Source organism: Aquarana catesbeiana, linkage group LG09 (assembly GCF_042186555.1).
Source record: "Aquarana catesbeiana isolate 2022-GZ linkage group LG09, ASM4218655v1, whole genome shotgun sequence".
NCBI lineage: Eukaryota > Metazoa > Chordata > Amphibia > Anura > Ranidae > Aquarana > Aquarana catesbeiana.
Genome location: NC_133332.1, coordinates 43,917,891 through 43,936,843, shown reverse-complemented (window position 1 = coordinate 43,936,843; position 18,953 = coordinate 43,917,891). Strand labels below are relative to the sequence as shown.

Genomic DNA, 18,953 nt, shown 5'->3' with positions numbered 1-18,953 from the left:
AACACTTTCAGTTTGCCATATTGCACTGAATTTTTAAGAGTATTCCAGCAGCTGCATATTGAAATGGTTTGGTACTTTTTAATAACATTAAATTTGTCTAATTTAATTAAACATTAAAAAATGCTTGTGTGAAAATTTTATATGTGGATTTTTTTATTTTTTAACAAAATTGAATTCCCATTTAAGCCTGACTGTTGACTGGTACACAGAGACACACCTTGTTTGTTTGCTCAGGTAGTAAATGGTGTTTGGATCTGTCCCCATACTGTCTAAAGACAGATCAAAACTGAGGTTGTCTTATTAGAGAGAATAGATTCTGCTCGGACATCATCAAGTCCTGGACTATCTTCTGCTGTGATGGGGACACGGCTTGTCCTCCTTGTCCTGATGGTCCTTACATGGAGCTGTTCTGTCGGTGGTGGTAAGGCTGATATAAGTAGTGTGTCTGTGTTGTTTGTACTGATCTAGAATACAAATTTTCAATGAAAAATCAGCTCCTCTAATGGATGGAAAGCACATCTAGTCCCATATTGTTCTGGCCAATATTTGGACTATGCTGCTCTCACCATTGAAGTAAATGCTTAGCAGGGGCCAAATATTGCACACCACCTTCAAATTGTCCTGTTGCAGGGCAATACCCGACAATCCTAGTTTGGCTCAGTATACCCTTTCCTACCCAGTATCTGGGGGAACTTGTCAGGAGGACATTTAAAGGATATTTCTGGGAATGTAGATCCACCTCCCACATCCCCATAGCAAATCCTGATTCTATTGTTCTTTGAAGGACTGAGAACTAAAGTGTGACTACAAAGGTACGTTTGAACCCATAGGGAATAATTGTCTTTTCTGGTAGCATTGCGATGCCAGATTGTTCCAGTGGGTGGCACTGCAGTTATTTTTGTATTAAAGTGGATGTAAACCTGATTCATGAAATTTGAGCTGGGCACATATATCTGCAGTGTTGACTTATCTCTCTCCAAAGAACTATGTCCCGTAGCTGTCTCTTGCACCATAGCTCTGTTATCAATCTGATAACTTCTCACACGTTCTCTGAGACGGGAGATAGAAGTGTGTGTCAAGGGAGGTTGCTATAAATAGATTAGCACAGGGCTTAGGGCCCTTTCACACTGGGGCGGGGGCGGCGTCGGTGTTAAAACACCGCTATTGTAAGCGGCGCTTTACCGTCGGTATTCGGCCGCTAGCGGGGCGGTTTTACCCCCCGCTAGCAGCCAAGAAAGGGTTAAAAACCACCGCAAAGCACCTCTGCAGAGGCGCTTTGCCGGCAGTATAGCCGCACTGTCCCATTGATTTCAATGGGCAGGAGCGGTGAAGGAGCGGTATACACACCACTCCGAAGATGCTTCTAGCAGGACTTTTTTCCTGTCCTGCTAGCGCACCGCTCCAGTGAAAGCCCTCGGGGCTTTCACACTGGAGAGACAGCAGTGGCTGTTTCGGGTCGGTTTGCAGGCGCTATTATTAGCGCAATAGCGCCTGCAAACCGCCCCAGTGTGAAAGGGCCCTAAGCGTCTAAGAGCAGAGCTGTGCACATTACTTTCTTCCTTTGCCTATGTGGAAAGGGGGTGTGTGCCTTTCCTCCAATCAGCTGTCTTGGCTGTATGCCAATAATCCACTCCCAGTGCTAACCAGGGAGAGAAAAACTTTAACACGAAGAACACTTTCTAAAGGATATATACTAGAGCTGCACGGTTCTGGCCAAAATGAGAATCACGTTTTTTTTGCTTAGAATAAAAAGATCACGATTCTCGTGACGTAAAATCTTTCACATTATACAAAAAAAAAAAAAAAAATGTGCTAACTTTACTGGTTAGATTTTTTTTTTTTTTTTTAATTCATTAAAGTGTTTTTTTTTTCAAAGACTGCTGCGCAAATACAGTGTGACATAAAATATTGCAACAACCACCATTTTATTCTCTAGGGTGTCTACTAAAAAAAATATGTATGTTTGGGGGTTCTAAGTAATTTTCTAGCAAAAAAATGATTTTAACTTTAAACCAACAAATGTCAGAAAAAGGTTTAGTGTTTAAGTGGTTAAACTTTTTTCACTTACACAGGAAGTCTATTCCATTGGCAAATTGTTACAATGTTTATACTTAAGTTCAACTGATAAAGAATATTTTGTTTCTTGGCAGACTGAAGGTTTTTCTCTTCCTTTCTTTTGAGGGCTGTGGCTTCAGAAGAGCAGAGAGAATTCCTTGCATAGAAAGAATTGTGAAACACTTTAGTCAAGATCGCGATAACGATTCTTGAGGATTAATCACAATAACGATTTGACGATTAATTGTGCAGCTCTAATATATACAGATGAAGACAGCAGATATAAATGTAAAACGTATGTAGAGAGATTTGTTTCATCTCTGTGTATCATCCGAGGCTGTTCACTTTACTGGGTATATGTGAGGGTTTACATCCACTTTTCTGTTTTTTTTTTTTTTAGGTAAAAATAATAAACATGTTATTACTATTATACAGTTGTTTTTTCACAGAGCAGCCCAGATCCTCCTCTTCTCTGGTCCTTCTTCGGTGCTCCTGGCCCCTCCTTCCTGTTGAGTGCCCCCACAGCAAGCAGCTTGCTATGGGAGCACCAGAGCCGAACCACTGCTCCCTGTGTCCATTCAGACATGGAGCCACGGCCCCCTGCACCCCTGCCCCCTTTCTCTCCTTATTGGCTGACTGACTTTGACAGCAGCGGAGCCAGTAGCGCCCCGCTGCTGTCTCAGCCAATGAGGAGGGGAGTCCCGGGCAGCCGGGAGACACTCGTGCAACATCGCTGGATCTAGATGGGCTCAGGTAAGAATTAGGTGGGGCTGAGGGGGGTTGCTGCACACAGAAGGCTTTTTATCTTAATGCATAGAATGCATTAAGATAAAAAAAATTCTGCCTTTACAACCACTAAAGCTAAAACTTTTTTTTTTTTTAATTTTGGGTGGAGTAAGAGAAGGTTAAACCCCCTATCATTTTTTTTAATGCCATCTAGGGATATTTCTCTTCACTCCCTGTCATGAAGACTGGAAGTGAGAGGATATCTTTGAAATGTGCGGAAATGCCCCTCTTGGACAGAGGTCACTGGAACATCTTCCCCATGAGAAGATTTGCAGAGCTTATCTTTTGAAACTGCATGTACATTCGTCCTGCGTGAAAGGGGGCAAAATAAATGCCATTACTCTATTTTCTTTTGTCGAATTTTATACCTCATACAGAATAAGTGACTCAGGTATATACAGTATTATGGCCACTAGATGGAGCTGATGACAAGAATAAATAAATGCTTATTTACTATGATCTTCAGCTCCCTCTAGTGTTCATAATATGGTATTTTCCTTTTCACTCTGATCTAATAAAGAATAGCATTTGACATGGAAAGAAAATAACCTAATGACACTCCAATTGTTTTATGGCATAGCTGCAGTGAATTTTGTGAGTTTGCTATCCAACAGAAGCATTAGTGCTGAACAGGTATTGTATGTATGTGTGTATACATTGTGTGTGTGTGTGTATATATATATATATATATATCTCACAAAAGTGAGTACACCTCTCACATTTTTGTAAATATTTTATTATATCTTTTCATGTGACAACACTGAAGAAATTACAGCTTGTATAACAGTGTAAATTTGTTGTCCCCTCAAAATAACTCAACACACAGCCATTAATGTCTAAACTGCTGGCAACAAAAGTGAGTACACCCCTAAGTGAAAATGTCTAATATGGTCCCAAAGTGTCAATATTTTGTGTGGCTACCATTATTTTCCAACGCTGCCTTAACCCTCTTGGGCATGGGGTTTAACAGAGCTTAACAGGTTGCCACTGGAGTCCTCTTTCACTCCTCCATGATGACATCACAGAGCTGGTGGATGTTAGAGACCTTGCACTCCTCCACCTTCCATTTGAGGATGCCTCACAGATGCTCAATAGGGTTTAGGTCTGGAGACATGCTTGGCCAGTCCATCACCTTTACCTTCAGCTTCTTTAGCAAGACAGTAGTTGTCTTGGAGGTGTGTTTGGTGTCATTATCATGTTGGAATACTGCCCTGCGGCCCACTCTCTGAAGGGAGGGGATCATGCTCTGCTTCAGTATGTCACAGTACATGTTGGCATTCATGGTTTCCTCAATGAACTGTAGCTACCCATGTCCTTAGTCTGGTTGTCTTTAGCAAACTGTTTGCGAGCTTTCTTGTACATCATCTTTAGAAGAGGCTTCCTTCTGGGATGACAGGTATGCAGACCAATTTGATGCAGTGTGCAGCGTATGGTCTGAGCACTGACAGGCTGACTCCCACCCCTTCAACCTCTGCAGCAAAGCTGGCAGCACTCATATGTCTATTTCCCAAAGACAACCTCTGGATATGACACTGAGCACGTGCACTCAACTTCTTTGGTCAACCATGGCGAGGCCAGTTCTGAGTGGAACTTGTCCTGTTAAAATGCTGTATGGTCTTGGCCACCGTGCTGCAGCTCATTTTCAGGGTCTTGGCAATCTTGCATCCTAGGCCATCTTTATGAAGAGCAACAATTCTTTTTTTCAGATCCTCAGAGAGTTCTTTGCCATGAGGTGTTGAACGTCCAGTGACCAGTATGAGAGAGTGAGAGCGATGACACCAAATTTAACACACCTGCTCCCCATTCACACCTGGGACCTTGTAACACTAATGAGTCACATGACACCGGGGAGGGAAAATGGCTAATTGGGCCCAATTTGGACATTTTCACTTAGGGGTGTACTCACTTTTGTTGCCAGCGTTTTGGACATTAATGGCTTTGTGTTATTTTGAGGGGACAGCAAATTTACACTGTTATACAAGCTGTACATGTAACGACACCCCGAGTATGAAAGGACATTCCCTTCCCAAACACCAAGGCAGCTACCAAACACTTCGATCAACCGAACAAGAAACCCATACGAATAACTCTACCCCCAAATACGAGACAAAGCTCTGTCTTGAGGGTCGACCAGGAATCAACTCATTTATTATCACACATGGATACAACAGATAAAATAACTCAGAGACTCTTTCCCCCACCCTTGGAAAAGAGGGTGGGTTAAACTGTCCAATGACAATAGACACACAGGCCAGGTGTGTTCAAACTTCTCATAAGTAAACAGTCTTATCAGCAGGGGGTTGCTGGAGGAATCCCCCCTCCCTCTATAGAGATAAACATCCCAGAATATCAGACACAATAGAACATTGGAATACAGCCCCACCCCAAACTAGCACAGCAAATAGTACACAACACAATGAGACAGCACACATTATATATACATATATACAGCATTGAGTCCGATTAGTACAGATTTCTCATTCACCTCACAAAGAGTTTTGTTCCCTTAAAATCCACGGTTCCCAGAGTCTGTGTGTCTTGGGGGACATGGACCTGAATCTAAAGTATAGCCACCTCCAGGGTCCCCAGGCATACAGCTCACAACGAGCACTGTTCCCCCAAATGCCAGGGCCCATAATCGGTCGGCAAGAGGCTGGCATTCAGTCCCCTCCAAAAGCCTCTGTCCCGGCTAGGTCTGTCACAGTACACTCACTACTTTTACATTGTAGCAAAGTGTCATTTCTTCAGTGTTGTCACATGAAAAGATATAATAAAATATTTACAAAAGTGTGGGGGGTGTACTCACTTTTGTGAGATACAGTATATGTGTAGCGGATACTGCTCAAAGCTGGCCGCCACAGGATTGAATTCACACAGAGAGGGAGAATGTGCTTGCCAGTATCTACGAGCTGGATTTCCTGTCCCCCCTCCCTCTCCTGGCACAAACAGGCAACCACCCTCTCTGATCTCTCTCTCCTGTCTCTCTATTGGCAGGGAGCGAGAGCCAATCAGCAGCAGGATTATGGGATATGAAGTCCCATCACAAAGCGGCCTCACTGACTCTTAAAAGAGGCCTGCACAGCAGAAAGAGAGAAGAATTGTGGGGGAAACTATAAATTAATCTGCAGAACAGGCCCAAGCCCTCTTGCTTCCTGGATCTCATCGCGTGGGCACCATCTCGCCGCTGTGTGAGGGGATTGCGGCCTATAGCTCAGTATACAGCCAACAGATCCAGCTCCAGCCCAAAAGGAAGAGACATTGCCCTTTTCCTGGAGGATAGTGTGCAGCGGTACTGAATATTGTGGAACCAGACGGTTCACTGAGACAGCAGGTCGACCATCATCTCTGTTCATCTGCACCAAGGAGAATTGTGGATCACCTTCCCCTGTGGGGGAACTGCTGAGCGCTGTCAGGATTGGTGTGGGGGCTTCCGCCCACAGATTCTATTGTCTTTCATACAGATCACACCCTGGACCCTATGCACAGACAATGTAAACCTGGGTCACATAGCGAATTGTTATAAGACAGAATCCGTTATCTTGCCTTGTTGATCGTCACTTTCCTGCATTAAATAATTCTTGTTTATGAGCTCCAATGTGCCGGTGAAGACAGTGCAAGGCCTTGCTTTTAGGACACTTGTTGTTTACTGCTCTTAAAGGGGTCAGATCACTGGTTTCTATATTGTTCTATCCCACATGGAGTTTTAAGGCACTATAGGCCAACCTGGGATTACCTCTTTAGTAATAATAATACTTACAGTAATCACTAGCCTATTGGAAGAAATTCTCTATTACTGTTTAGTGATAATTATTAGGTATATGTAAGTATCATTTACTTGTTGGTTAATTGTTAATCCGATTTCCTTAAATTCTATATCAGCCAAGTCTTGATTGTTTATACATGACCAATATCCTTTTGAGTCCTTTCGCTGACTAATTCAATTTGAGAGGACTTAAAGAGGAACGGCAGTCTGCTCACATAATTTGTAATAAAAACCTCTATGCCTTTCTGAAGCTTCCCTCCAACCACTTTGCATATTATTTTATATATACTGTGATTCTGTACTTGCCAAATCTGCTGCAGAAATCTCCCTCCACTGAGTCTGGCTGCAGCCATTTTAACTGTGGGCAGCTGAAGCTGCTGTCTGTTCACTTCCTGGATTTACACAGACACACCTCCAGCTCTGCAGCTCTCATTGGCCCTCTTATGACTCCCCCCCCTTCCTGGCTAACTCTCAGTAGAGTGAGAGAGAGAGCTGTGCATGATGTCATAAGCCTAGGCTAATGACCAGACAAGAAACAGGAAGTGGGCTTTTTACGGTATTTACCGGCAGAAAAAAATGTTTTACTATCCAAAGTTAAAACAACAAGGGCAGAGGATTTAATAGATGGAAAATTGAAAAAATGAATGAAGGTCTGCTTTAAACAGTTGACCTGTGTCTGTGTGTCATTACTGTGGTATTCTATTAATCACATTGCTAGGTGTGCCAATAGGGGCTGAGACAATTCCTGGGGTTGAAGGGCAGAGTAACGGACTGAACAAACTTAAGCAGCTCCTTCAGGGGTATCGCTACACATATATATATATATATATATATATATATATATATATATATATATATATATCATAATTGTATGTGATCACATACAGTATATATTTGAATATATAGTTATTTTGACTAGGCCAAACATCCAATAATGGTAAAGCAACCTTTTTTTGTGCCATGCAGGTATTAACAAAGATACAGTAAGTAATGCTGACAACAATACAAGGTGATAAAGTAATAACTTAATCCTGTTTTTTTTTTTCCCCATCAGGCAGACATAAGCATGTCTTTTTCACAACAGTCCTTAGTAAGCCTTTGCCTGGTCTCCCCCTGTACTCCAGATGCAGAGTACTGGATGACGTCACTCTCTACTGTTACGACAGCCATACATGGTTCCTGGATATCCGAGCTCCATGGTTCAAAAATTCCGGTGTCAACCTTTGGCGAATTAACCTCCATGAAATAAGTTCTCAGCTGACTATGCAAAGATATTTACAGTCTATAACTAACAGGCTGAACTTCAGCCAAGGTGAGTTAGACACTGAAAACATTTGATGCTAATAAACTGCCATTCTCCAATATTATGCATTGTGATAAGGTTTGATATCATTTTGTCCACCATCACTTATCATTTGTTGCACTTTCTTCTTCTTCAATGTTGCAGTGATATTTTGATGGATAATTAAAGCGGAGGTCTGTCCAAAAAAAAAAAAATTAAAAACCAGCAGCTACACATACTGCAGCTGCTGGCTTTTAAGAATAGGATGCGTACCTGTCCTGGAGTCCAACCATGTTGGCACTGCAGCTGATGTTTCCATCAGCTGTCGGGTGTTGCCGCCACCATTGCATTTAAGGGTACCCAGCAGTCTAGCCTTTCGGCTTCACGCCGGGAACCCTACTGCGCATGCGTGAGGCCTGCTCCTCTCTCCTACTGGCCCGGCGACAGGGGAAGGAGGAGAGAGGAGGAGGGAGCCCCAGCCGTGACGTCAATATCCATGACTGAGGCTCCCGGAAGTGGAAAAGGATACCTGTCAAAGACAGGTATCCTCTCTCCCCTCCCCCCCGAAAGGTGCCAATTGTGGCACAGGAGGGGGGAGGAATCAGATGAGTGGAAGTTCCACTTTAAGTTTGGATTTGAGGTATCTGAATAAATTGATAGTGTTCTGTTTCAAAGGCCTCTTTATGCACTGACATACCTCCTTAGACCCAGTCTGTCCAGGCAGTATGGTCACCTGCTGACTTGGTACCATCCACAGGCAGATTAAAGGGTTGTAAACCCTTGTTTTGTTTTGTTTTTTTAAATAACATACATATACCTCCACTGTGCAGTTCGTTTTGTACAGAGTACAACTGCTCTGTTGCACAGCGCTGGATCGTGGTTCAGTTTAGGTAAGGATTAGGGGGGGTTGGTGGGGTAAATTTTCACCTTAATCCAAATGATTAACCTGTAGAACCACTTTTATATATTTGAAAACATGCAGTGAAATTTAGTTCAGTTTGCATAATTTTTTGTGATATTTGTGCAGCAAATGTTTAATAGACCCCAATTTTTTGTGGTGCACAGTTTATATACTTGCTGTTGTTGATATGGAGTATCTCACAAAAGTGAGTACACCCCTCACATTTTTAAAAATATTTTATTATATCTTTTCATGTGACAACACTCAAGAAATGACACCTTGCTACAATGTAAAGTAGTGAGTGTACAGCTTGTATAACAGTGTAAATTTGCTGTCCCCTCAAAATAACTCAACACACAGCCATTAATGTCTAAACCGCTGGCAACAAAAGTGAGTACACCCCTAAGTGAAAATGTCCAAATTGTGCCCAATTAGATCCACATAGGAGCGATAGCAAACGATCTGTTTTTGTTTCCTCTTGCAGAATATGATATACTCCAGAAGAAGGAAGGCTGTACGCTCTACGACAATGGAACAGTAGAGGGATTCTTAAGTGAAGCCTATAATGGGAAACTCTTCGCCCATTTCGACATAGAAACCGTAGTCTGGGAAACTGAAACCCCTGAGGCTCAGATCTTTGTAGAAACCCTGAATTCCAATAGGACGGTGAATGAAGATGTTAAAAAGGAATTCATGGATACATGCATGTCAAACATTGAGTGGCTGAAGTCTCTCAGAAATTGCACATTAGGCAAGAAAGGTGAGGATTTCACAATGGGGCTGTACAGTGTGCACTGTGTTTTTTTTTTTTGTTTTTTGTTTTTTTCATTGTAGTGGTATTGTTGGCGTGGTCTTTGTTCTAGTTTTTAAAAAGGTCATGACAAGAAAAAGCTATTTTCCCTGTACAGGTCAAATTTAAATATATGTAATCCCCAACAATGAACTTCTGTTAAAAGGAAAGGATTGTGTGAATCTGACCAGCCTAGGAGCCTGTAACTAATCCCTAGTGGACAGGGTGAAATGCATCAGGGTGTGTGCTGTGGTGGAGACATATAGGCTGAGGTTTCTCCATATAGGCTGAGGTTGCTCCTTTATCATTTATTCACCTGGGCTGGTCGGGAGTAGCAGCAATACTTAACTTTTTATGTTTACTAGCCCTCTGAATTGGTATCAGGATATTCCTGCACCCCATACTCTGAGACATAGGGATAAACTTTCACCTCTACTTTGAGCAGCACCAAAAACAATATAACAGATCACAACAACTTATGTTATGTTTCCTTTTGGCCTATACCAGCAGTTTATAGACATGGTGTCCATTGACAATTGAGGCTGCTAAAAAGAGAGGAGGCAGAGCAGAGCAGGGCCATGCTAGCTGTCAATAACTAAAGTAAGATTTTTGGAAAAAGGAAACAACATTCATAAAGTGCTAAAATAACACCAATGCATACACAGTTAATAAAATACAAGTCCAATTCCAAGTGGTACAAAAGGCTTCACCTAGTGACACTCCAATCTGCTTATCTTAGTGGCATGACCTCTAAGGTAACATGAGGTTGATATAGCTTGTTTCCCCTGTAGGGGTTATTGATATGGTCTGGTGCCATCCCTTAGTAATCCAAAAGGAAAATTGCCAACTCAGCTTGTGTCAAATGTATATTACAACATAGAAGAAAAAAAACTATAATAGTGCTCACTTAATTCTTTTATTTAATGAAAGTGATTCTAAAGTTTTTTTTTTATTATTAAAATAACAAACATTGTATACTTACCTGCTCTGTGCAATAGTTTTGTACTGAGCAGCCCTGAACCTTCTGGGGTCCCCTGTCAGTTCTCCTCCTCTTCTGAGTGTGCCCCCATAGCAAGCTGTTCATTAATACACACACAGAGCTCAGATCAACTCTACCCCCCACTCTGTGCTCACAGGTTGAAATCACAGCAACAGCAGCCAATAGACATATGCAATTCGTTTCGGTCTGAATGTAAATTCTGACAGATTTTTGGTTATTCGGAGATTCGGAAATATCTAAATCTCCGAATGAAATTGTTTTTTGTTGAAATTTGTTTTGTTTATTTGTTTTCTAATGAATTCCAAATTTTCAGAACTATTCAAATCCAGATCGGTCAAAAAAATATTGACCGATTCAAATTTGTGTGAAGAATTGCTGGTTGTTAAGGAGCGATTCGGGAAACCAGCCACCTCATCCTTAACGACCATTGACTCATCAGCTGTCAGCGGGCTTCCCTGCTGAGAAATGAAATGTAAACCAAAGAATACCAGCAATAGAAAAGTCAGAAAAAAAACAGCACCCCCCCCAATCCATACCAGGCCCAACAGCCTTCCTGCCCACTCCTTAACAACCAGCTTTTCTTCACACAGAATTCGAATCGGTCATTAATTTTTTGAATGATCGGAAATCAAATCATTAAGAAAATTTGGAATTCGTTAGAAAATTGATAAACTGAATGAAATGAAAGGAATTCCAAAATGAATCAACAAAACAAAATTAGTAACATAATGAATCTATCGGAAACAAAACAAAACTCATTTTTCTATTCTGCACATGTCTAGCAGCCAATGGCTTCCGCTGCTGCCGATCCTCCTGGGAGAAGAAGGGAAAGAAGAGCTCTGCTGCTGCAGATGGGCACAACACTGGATCGAGAGATGACTCCGGTAAGTATTTAAGAGAGGGCTGGAGGGACCTGCAAAAGACCGATGAGAGCTTTTGGTCGGAAAATGCGACCGTGTGTATGCTCCACCGGACTTTTGCTGGCCGAATTCCAGCCAGCAAAATATTGAGAGCATGTTCTCAATTTTTCGCTCGGAAAAAGTTCCTATCTCAAAATGCGATTCCTACACATGCTCAGACATTGAACTTCATTTTCTCGGCTCGTCGTAGTGTTGTACGTCACCGTGTTCTTGACGGTCGAAAGTTTAGCGAACTTTTGTGTGACCGTGTGTATGCAAGGCAAGCTTGAGCGGAATCCCGTTGGAAAAGCCATCATATCTTTTTCCGACCAAAATACTGATCGTGTGTACGTGGCATAACACATGAATATGCTTTGATCTAAACTATTCCATTGCAGCTCTGCCTCTATGTTTAGGGTCGTTGTTCTGCTGGAAGGTCTCAGTCTTGAGTCTTTTGCTGATTCTAACAGGTTTTCTTCTAAGATTGCCCTGTATTTGGCTCCATCCATCTTCCCATCAACTTTGACTAGCTTCCCTGTCCCTGCTGAACAAAAGCATCCCCACAACATGATGCTGCCACCACCATGTTTCACAGTGGGGATGGTGTGTTCAGGGTGATGTGCAGTGTTAGGTTTCTGCCACACAGAGCATTTTGCTTTTAGACCAAAAAGTTCAATTTTGGTCTCCTCTGACCAGAGCACCTTCTTCCACGTGTTTGCTGTGTCTCCCACATGGCTTCTCATAACCTGTAAACAGGACTTCTTATGGCTTTCTTTCAACAATGGCTTTCTTCTTGCCACTCTTCCATAAAGGCCAGATTTGTGGAGTGCATGACTAATAATTGTCCTGTGGACAGATTCTCCCACCTGAGCTGTGGATCTCTGCAGCTCCTCCAGAGTTACCATGGGCCTCTTGGCTGCTTCTCTGATTAATGCTCTCCTTGCCTGGCCTGTCAGTTTAGGTGGACGACCATGTCTAGGTAGTTGTGCCATACTCTTTCCATTTTCGGATGATGGATTGAACAGTGCTCCGTGAGATGTTAAAAAGTTGGGATATTTTTTAAAACCTAACCCTGCTTTAAACTTTTACAACTTTATTCCTGACCTGTCTGGTGTGTTCCTTGGCCTTCATGATGCTGTTTGTTCACTAAGGTTCTCTAACAAACCTCTGTGGGCTTCACAGAACATATGTATTTATACTGAGATTAAATTACACACAGGTGGACAGTTTCACTAGATTTTGGTTAGGGGTATCAGAGTAAAAGGGGCTGAATACAAACACACAACACTTTTCAGATATTAGTTTGTAAAAAATGTTGAAAACCATTTATCATTTTCCTTTTACTTCACAATTATGTGCCACTTTGTGTTGGTCTATCACATAAAATTCCAATAAAATACATTTATGTTTTTGGTTGTAACATGACAAAATGTGGAAAATTTCAAGGGGTATGAATATTTTTTCAAGGCACTGTATCTGTCTCCTCTCAGACACTCTGTCCTTGAATGAAACCTAGATGACATCACTAATAAGAAGACATGACATTTACTCATTTACTTGTTTGTGTAAATTTCATCTTTAGCTACTGAGCCCTGTAAAGAAAAGGTTTTTTTTTTTTTTTACAAAGGTTGGTAGGAAGGCTCCAGAAAACACATAAAGCTCCCCCTACTGGTAAAATATGTAGAAAACCACTGCACAATCCCTGTAAAGCTAGCATTATAACTTATATCTGACCCCATGTACACCCAATGTATATTACAGAGAAGCCAACTGTAAGAGTCACAGGAAGATCTATATCCAGTGATATCGTCATGCTATCCTGCAAGGCTTATGGTCATTACCCCAAGGACATCTCCTTGAAGTGGTGGAGAAACGGTCAGCAGCTCCCAGAGGAGGAGATACAGAGACTGACTCTGCCATTTCCGGACCAAACCTATTTGTCCTTATCAACTCTCAATATAACGCCAATTAATGAGGATCTATATACCTGTGAGGTCAACCACAGCAGTCTGGAAGTGGTGGTGAGACAACATTGGCGTAAGTACATCTTGTCGTTTGTGGTAAGAGTGATAGGAAATACTGTATATCCGTTTTTGTTTGGCTACACCAAAATGCTATATAAACATTCTGGGGATGTTTTTTTTAATAATTAAGGCCCCATTCACACCTAAAGATTTTACAGCTCAAAGCTTCTAAACGCTCAACATCCAAAATCCCATGGTTTTTGATTGTGCCTGTTTACATCTGAGCGTAGTGTTACTTGAAGTTTGCTGCTCAAAAAAGTACATGAGCTACAAGCTTCAAGAAATTTTGATCCCAATAGACATCAATGAGACTTGAAAAATGCGTAAACATGTACAGAAACACACACCATGTGTTATTTTCCATAGTTACAAGCGTTCCATTGGCTAATAATAGTTTAAAAAAATGCCTAAGCCTCAAAAAAATGGGCAAAACTTGACACCAAAGATGGGGCACTATTCCTCCCATCACCCACTGATACCATTGATGTGACACTTTTTCTTCCCCTACAACCACCAATGGGGCACTATTCCTTCTATTGACACAATCGATGGGGCATTATTCCTTCCACTGGCACCAACTATGATTCCTCCAAGTGACACCAACTATGGCCATTTTTCCTCTCACTGACACCAATGATGAGGCATTGTTCCTTCTATTGACACAAACGATGGGGCGTTATTCCTTCCACTGACTGTAATGATGAGGCACTGTTCCTCCCACTGGCACCAACTATGGGCACTATTCTCACTGACACCAATAATGGGGATGGGAATTATTCCTCCTATTGACACTACTAATGGGCACTATTTCTCCAACTGACTCCAATAATGGGTCGTAGTTCCTCCCAAAGATACCAATGATTGGACAATACTCCTTCAACTGGCTCCAATAATGGGGCATTATTCCTCTCACTAAAACCAATAATGGGGCACTAGCCCTTCTATTGACACTAACGATAAGGAACTCTTCCTTCAACTAACACCAATGATGGGGCACTATTCCATTTTTTTACATCAACTGCTCCCCATCCCTGGGATGTTTTGGCTCCCACTGAGTCCACCCTCCTAAGTTGTTAAGGACAATGAACTGGCCATTTGTTTAGAAGATTGAGTACCCCTGTTCTAATCCCTTCCCACAAATAAAAAACATGTTTAGATTTCCATTTTAAATGCAAGCTATAGTTCAGGAAATGCACAGCATATGGTCAGATATTATTATACATGAGTTTTAAACAGATCCATTGTGCATAAAAAAGAACAAAAGAAAAAGAAAATGCAATTCTGCACATTCTGTAAATTTTCACAATAGTGGAGTTCTACACCCCCCTCCTGGTTGCAGCTGGAAATACATTTTAGTGTGATATTCTACATGGCGGAAGGGCATTTCAACATGTGTTATCCTCCACGTATGGCTGCAATCTAATCTGTACAAAACAGGGCAAACAGTTTAACCTGCATGACAGTTGGTATTAAATTAGATAAGACCCCAATCACTTAGGCCCTGTTAATACAGTTGTGCTCATAAGTTTACATACCCTGGCAGAATTTATGATTTATTGGCCATTTTCAGAGAATATGAATGATAACAATGATATCAATCAACTGTGTTTACTCTTTTTAAATCATAATCACAACAGAAACTACCCAAATGACCCTGATCAAAAGTTTACATACCCTGGTGATTTTAGCCTGATAACATGCACACAAAGGGGTTTGAATGGCTATTAAATGTAACCATCTTCACCTGTGATCTGTTTGCTTGTAATTAGTGTGTGTGTGTGTATAAAAGGTCAATGAGTTTCTGGACTCATGGCAGACCCTTGCATCTTTCATCCAGTGCTGCACTGAGGTTTCTGGATTCTGAGTCATGGGAAAAGCAAAAGAATCAAAGCATCTGCAGGAAAAGGTAGTTGAATTGTATAAAACAGGAAAGGGATATAAAAAGATATCCAAGAAATTGAGAATGCCAATCAGCAGTCTTCAAACTCTAATCAAGAAGTGGAAAATTAGGGGTTCTGTTGAAACCAAACCACGGTCAGGTAGACCAACTAGGTTTCAACCACAACTGCCAGGAAAATAGTTCGGAATGCAAAGAAAAACCCACAAATAACTTCAGGTAAAATACAGGACTCTCTGAAAACATGTGGTGTGGCTGTTTCAAGATTCACAAAAGGGAGGCACTTGAAGAAAGATGGGCTGCATGGTCGAGTCACCAGAAGAAAGCCATTACTACGCAAATGCCACAGAGAATCCCGCTTACAATACGCCGAACAGCAAAGAGACAAGCCTCAAACCTTCTGGCACAAAGAGATTTGGAGTGATGAGACCAAAATTGAGCTTTTTGGCCACAACCATAAACACTACAATTGGAGAGGAGTCAACAAGGCCTATGATGAAAGGTCCACCATTCCTATTGTGAAACATGGAGGTGGATTGCTGATGTCTTGGGGATGTGTGAGCTACAAAGGCACAGGAAATTTGGTCAACATTGATGGCAAGATGAATGCAGTATGTTATCAAAAAATACTGGAGGAACATTTGCATTCATCAGCCAGGAAGCTGCGCATGGGACGTACTTGGACAGTCCAACATGACAATGATCCAAAACACAAGGCCAAGTTGACCTGTCATTGGCTACAGCAGAATAAAGTGAAGGTTTTGGAGTGGCCATCTCAGTCTCCTGACCTCAATATCATTGAGCCACTCTGGGGAGATCTCAAACGTGCTGTTCATGCAAGACAGCCCAAGAATTTACAGGAACTGGAGGCTTTTTGCCAAGAGGAATGGGCAGCTTTACCATCTGAGAAAGATAAAGAGCCTCATCCACAAACACCACAAAAGACTTCAAGCTGTCATTGATGTCAAAGGGGGCAATACACGGTATTAAGAACTGGGGTATGTAAACTTTTGATCAGGGTCATTTGGGTAGTTTTTGTTGTCATTGTGATTTAAAAAGAGTAAACACAGTTGATTAATAATATAATAAATGGCTTCAGCCAAACACTAACCATGAGTGAAAGAAATGTTTTTGTGTTATCATTCATATTCTCTAAAAAATGGCCAAGAAATCATAAATTCTGCCAGGGTATGTAAACTTATGAGCACAACTGATTCTAGGAATAAGGGAATGCAGGCGGAATCGATGTGATTCTGCCTGTGATTCCAAAGTCGCATTGCAATCCTGGCAAAACGCACCACACGTGTTTCTGTGCCATTAATTTTAAATAGCACCGGTGCAGTTTTGCCACGATTGTAGCACGATTTATCGCACAGCAATCGAAACAAACAGCATCGTGCGAAGCTTGTCGCCCACAATTGCGTGGCAATTGCGGCAAAACGACACCCCATTTAAGGAGCCATTAAAAATGAATGGGACACAAATGCAAGGTGCATTTTGCCAGGATTGCAGTACGATTTGGAATTTCAGGCAGAATTGCGCTGATTCCGCCCGCGACCCCAAATCACTAGATGTGAACGGGGTTTAAATCCTCATATGAGCTTTCATATTTGTTAGGCGCCCGTCTTCTCCTTGTGGCCTAGGCTCTTGGGGATGTGGCTCAGTGGAGGTCCTCGCCGGCGGTTAATCAAAGACACATACACACATAGGTATGCTGAAAATGATTACAAGTCTTTATTTTTAGATTCGCTTTTTTATGCTGTCTTTACAAGACTCTGCCCACAATTTGGGGGCCAATCAAAATGATAATACATATTAGCATATTCGGTAATTTCCAAACATATCCCAATCTTGTGATTTTCTAAACATTAATAGTGTCTACATCTTGTGATATCAAAAAGGGTGACCCCTGTAGTTCAAGTTAATAGGTCAAAACATTCCTCATCCTCTGTCACTTGTCTGCTGGACAACCGCAGCTTCTTTAAAAAATACAGAGACAAAACCACAAGCAGATGTTTCCTCAAATAAACACAGAAAAAGAGGAAAAGACATATATGAGATATTTCAGTAAATCATAAGACAGTCTGATCTTAATCAAAAATATACTAAGATATGTTTCTGATTGTTAAAGCAAAATAAGCAATGTGAAATCATGAACAGAGTGAAATCAACAATTAATCAATTAATCAATAATGTAATGTAATATGGAATCTCCTTACAATCCTCCCTTTGACCATTCGATATCATCGAAATGGTCATTCTACCTATTCGTCACGCCTCAAGGAGTCATATTCCTCGGCTACCTTTTCATCATGCCTTAAGGAGTCGTATTCCTCGGCCTCATTTCCCTGGTTCTCGTACCATACCGTGGGATCTCTGGTAATGGAAGTCAGCTTCATGGTTTCGGAAGGTGCTTTGCTACCCTTTTTGTAGAGGCATTTAAGTAACATGAAGCATGCATACAAGAACAATATAAAAAGCAGTATGGTAAAAATTGTCATTGCCACTTCTAAGACATTGGCAAGAACTAGGGGGAGTTCCATTCAAAAAAGGAGTGATGTTTAAGGGAATGGCCATCAATGGGATTCTGGCTGTACTGGGGTGGAGTTTGCTGCATATCCAGCATTTCTCAAAACCAGACTTCTGTGCATAACTGTACTTAAACCTCAACAACAACATCTTGTCAGTGAAACCTGAAGGGGGTTCAGTGGGGGATATACTTCTTTTATATTTTATACTAGATGTATTGGCTGTCTGTGCATTTCCACATATCCCTTCTAGTGACCCTAAATCTTCTGGATGGTACACACAATTTGTTATTAACCAAGTAGGTATGAATACTATCAGAATCAGACATGTCCAGAAGCATAATGTTTTTCCTGACACAAAGGTGGAAATCATTTTGTCAGGTACTGTGTACAAAGTTCTGTTTCTTGTTTCTTCCTGTTGGTGGGGGATTCGTCTCGTTGGTCCGAGAGATTTGTTTTATGCCTTCTTGAATGTCCTTCAAATCTGGTCGCTGTTCCTGGTCAGAGGAGTCTTGGGGTGCTGGAGGAGGGTCAGGGGTCTGGGGTTGCTGTGGACACTTCTTTAACCGGCTGGCGTGGATCCAGGTGTTTCCTAGATCGGTCAGTACAGCAGTTCTGGAAACCTTCTCTATTCTCCAAGGTCCAGAGAAAATGGGTCCAACCTTCTTTTTGTGTGCCAGTTGTTTCACCAGTACTTTGTCTCCTGGGATGAAGGGATGAGTAGGTTCTGTTGAAAGAGGAGAAAAGGTGACAGAAACTTGTTCGTTCATATCCTGTAGCATACTTACCAGATTTTTCACGTACATTTCCTGTTGAGAATAGATGTTAATGTCAGTGTTTTGATCTAAGAGGGGCAGCTCTATGTTTGCAGGAACTCCCATTAAGATCTCAAAGGGCGAGAGTTTTGTTCTAGCATGTGGTGTTGTTCTGATCTGAAATAGGACAGAAGGAAGGTAATCCAACCATCCTTTCATGGTGCCCCCCGTGGCTTTTTTTAACTTGTCCTTAATGTTCCTATTCATTCTCTC

General features: G+C 41.6%; 1 protein-coding gene across 1 annotated transcript in view; it reads left to right on the top strand.

Moving 5' to 3' along the window:
* Positions 1-305: 305 nt before the first annotated feature.
* Positions 306-18,953, top strand: part of LOC141107154 (zinc-alpha-2-glycoprotein-like) — a 35,650-nt gene continuing 17,002 nt past the window's right edge. The window contains exons 1-4 of the mRNA XM_073597900.1: positions 306-421; positions 7,659-7,916; positions 9,272-9,547; positions 13,238-13,513. Of these exons, the coding sequence (XP_073454001.1) occupies positions 358-421; positions 7,659-7,916; positions 9,272-9,547; positions 13,238-13,513 (874 nt within the window). The 5' untranslated portion in view covers positions 306-357. The remainder of the gene's footprint in view (positions 422-7,658; positions 7,917-9,271; positions 9,548-13,237; positions 13,514-18,953) is intronic.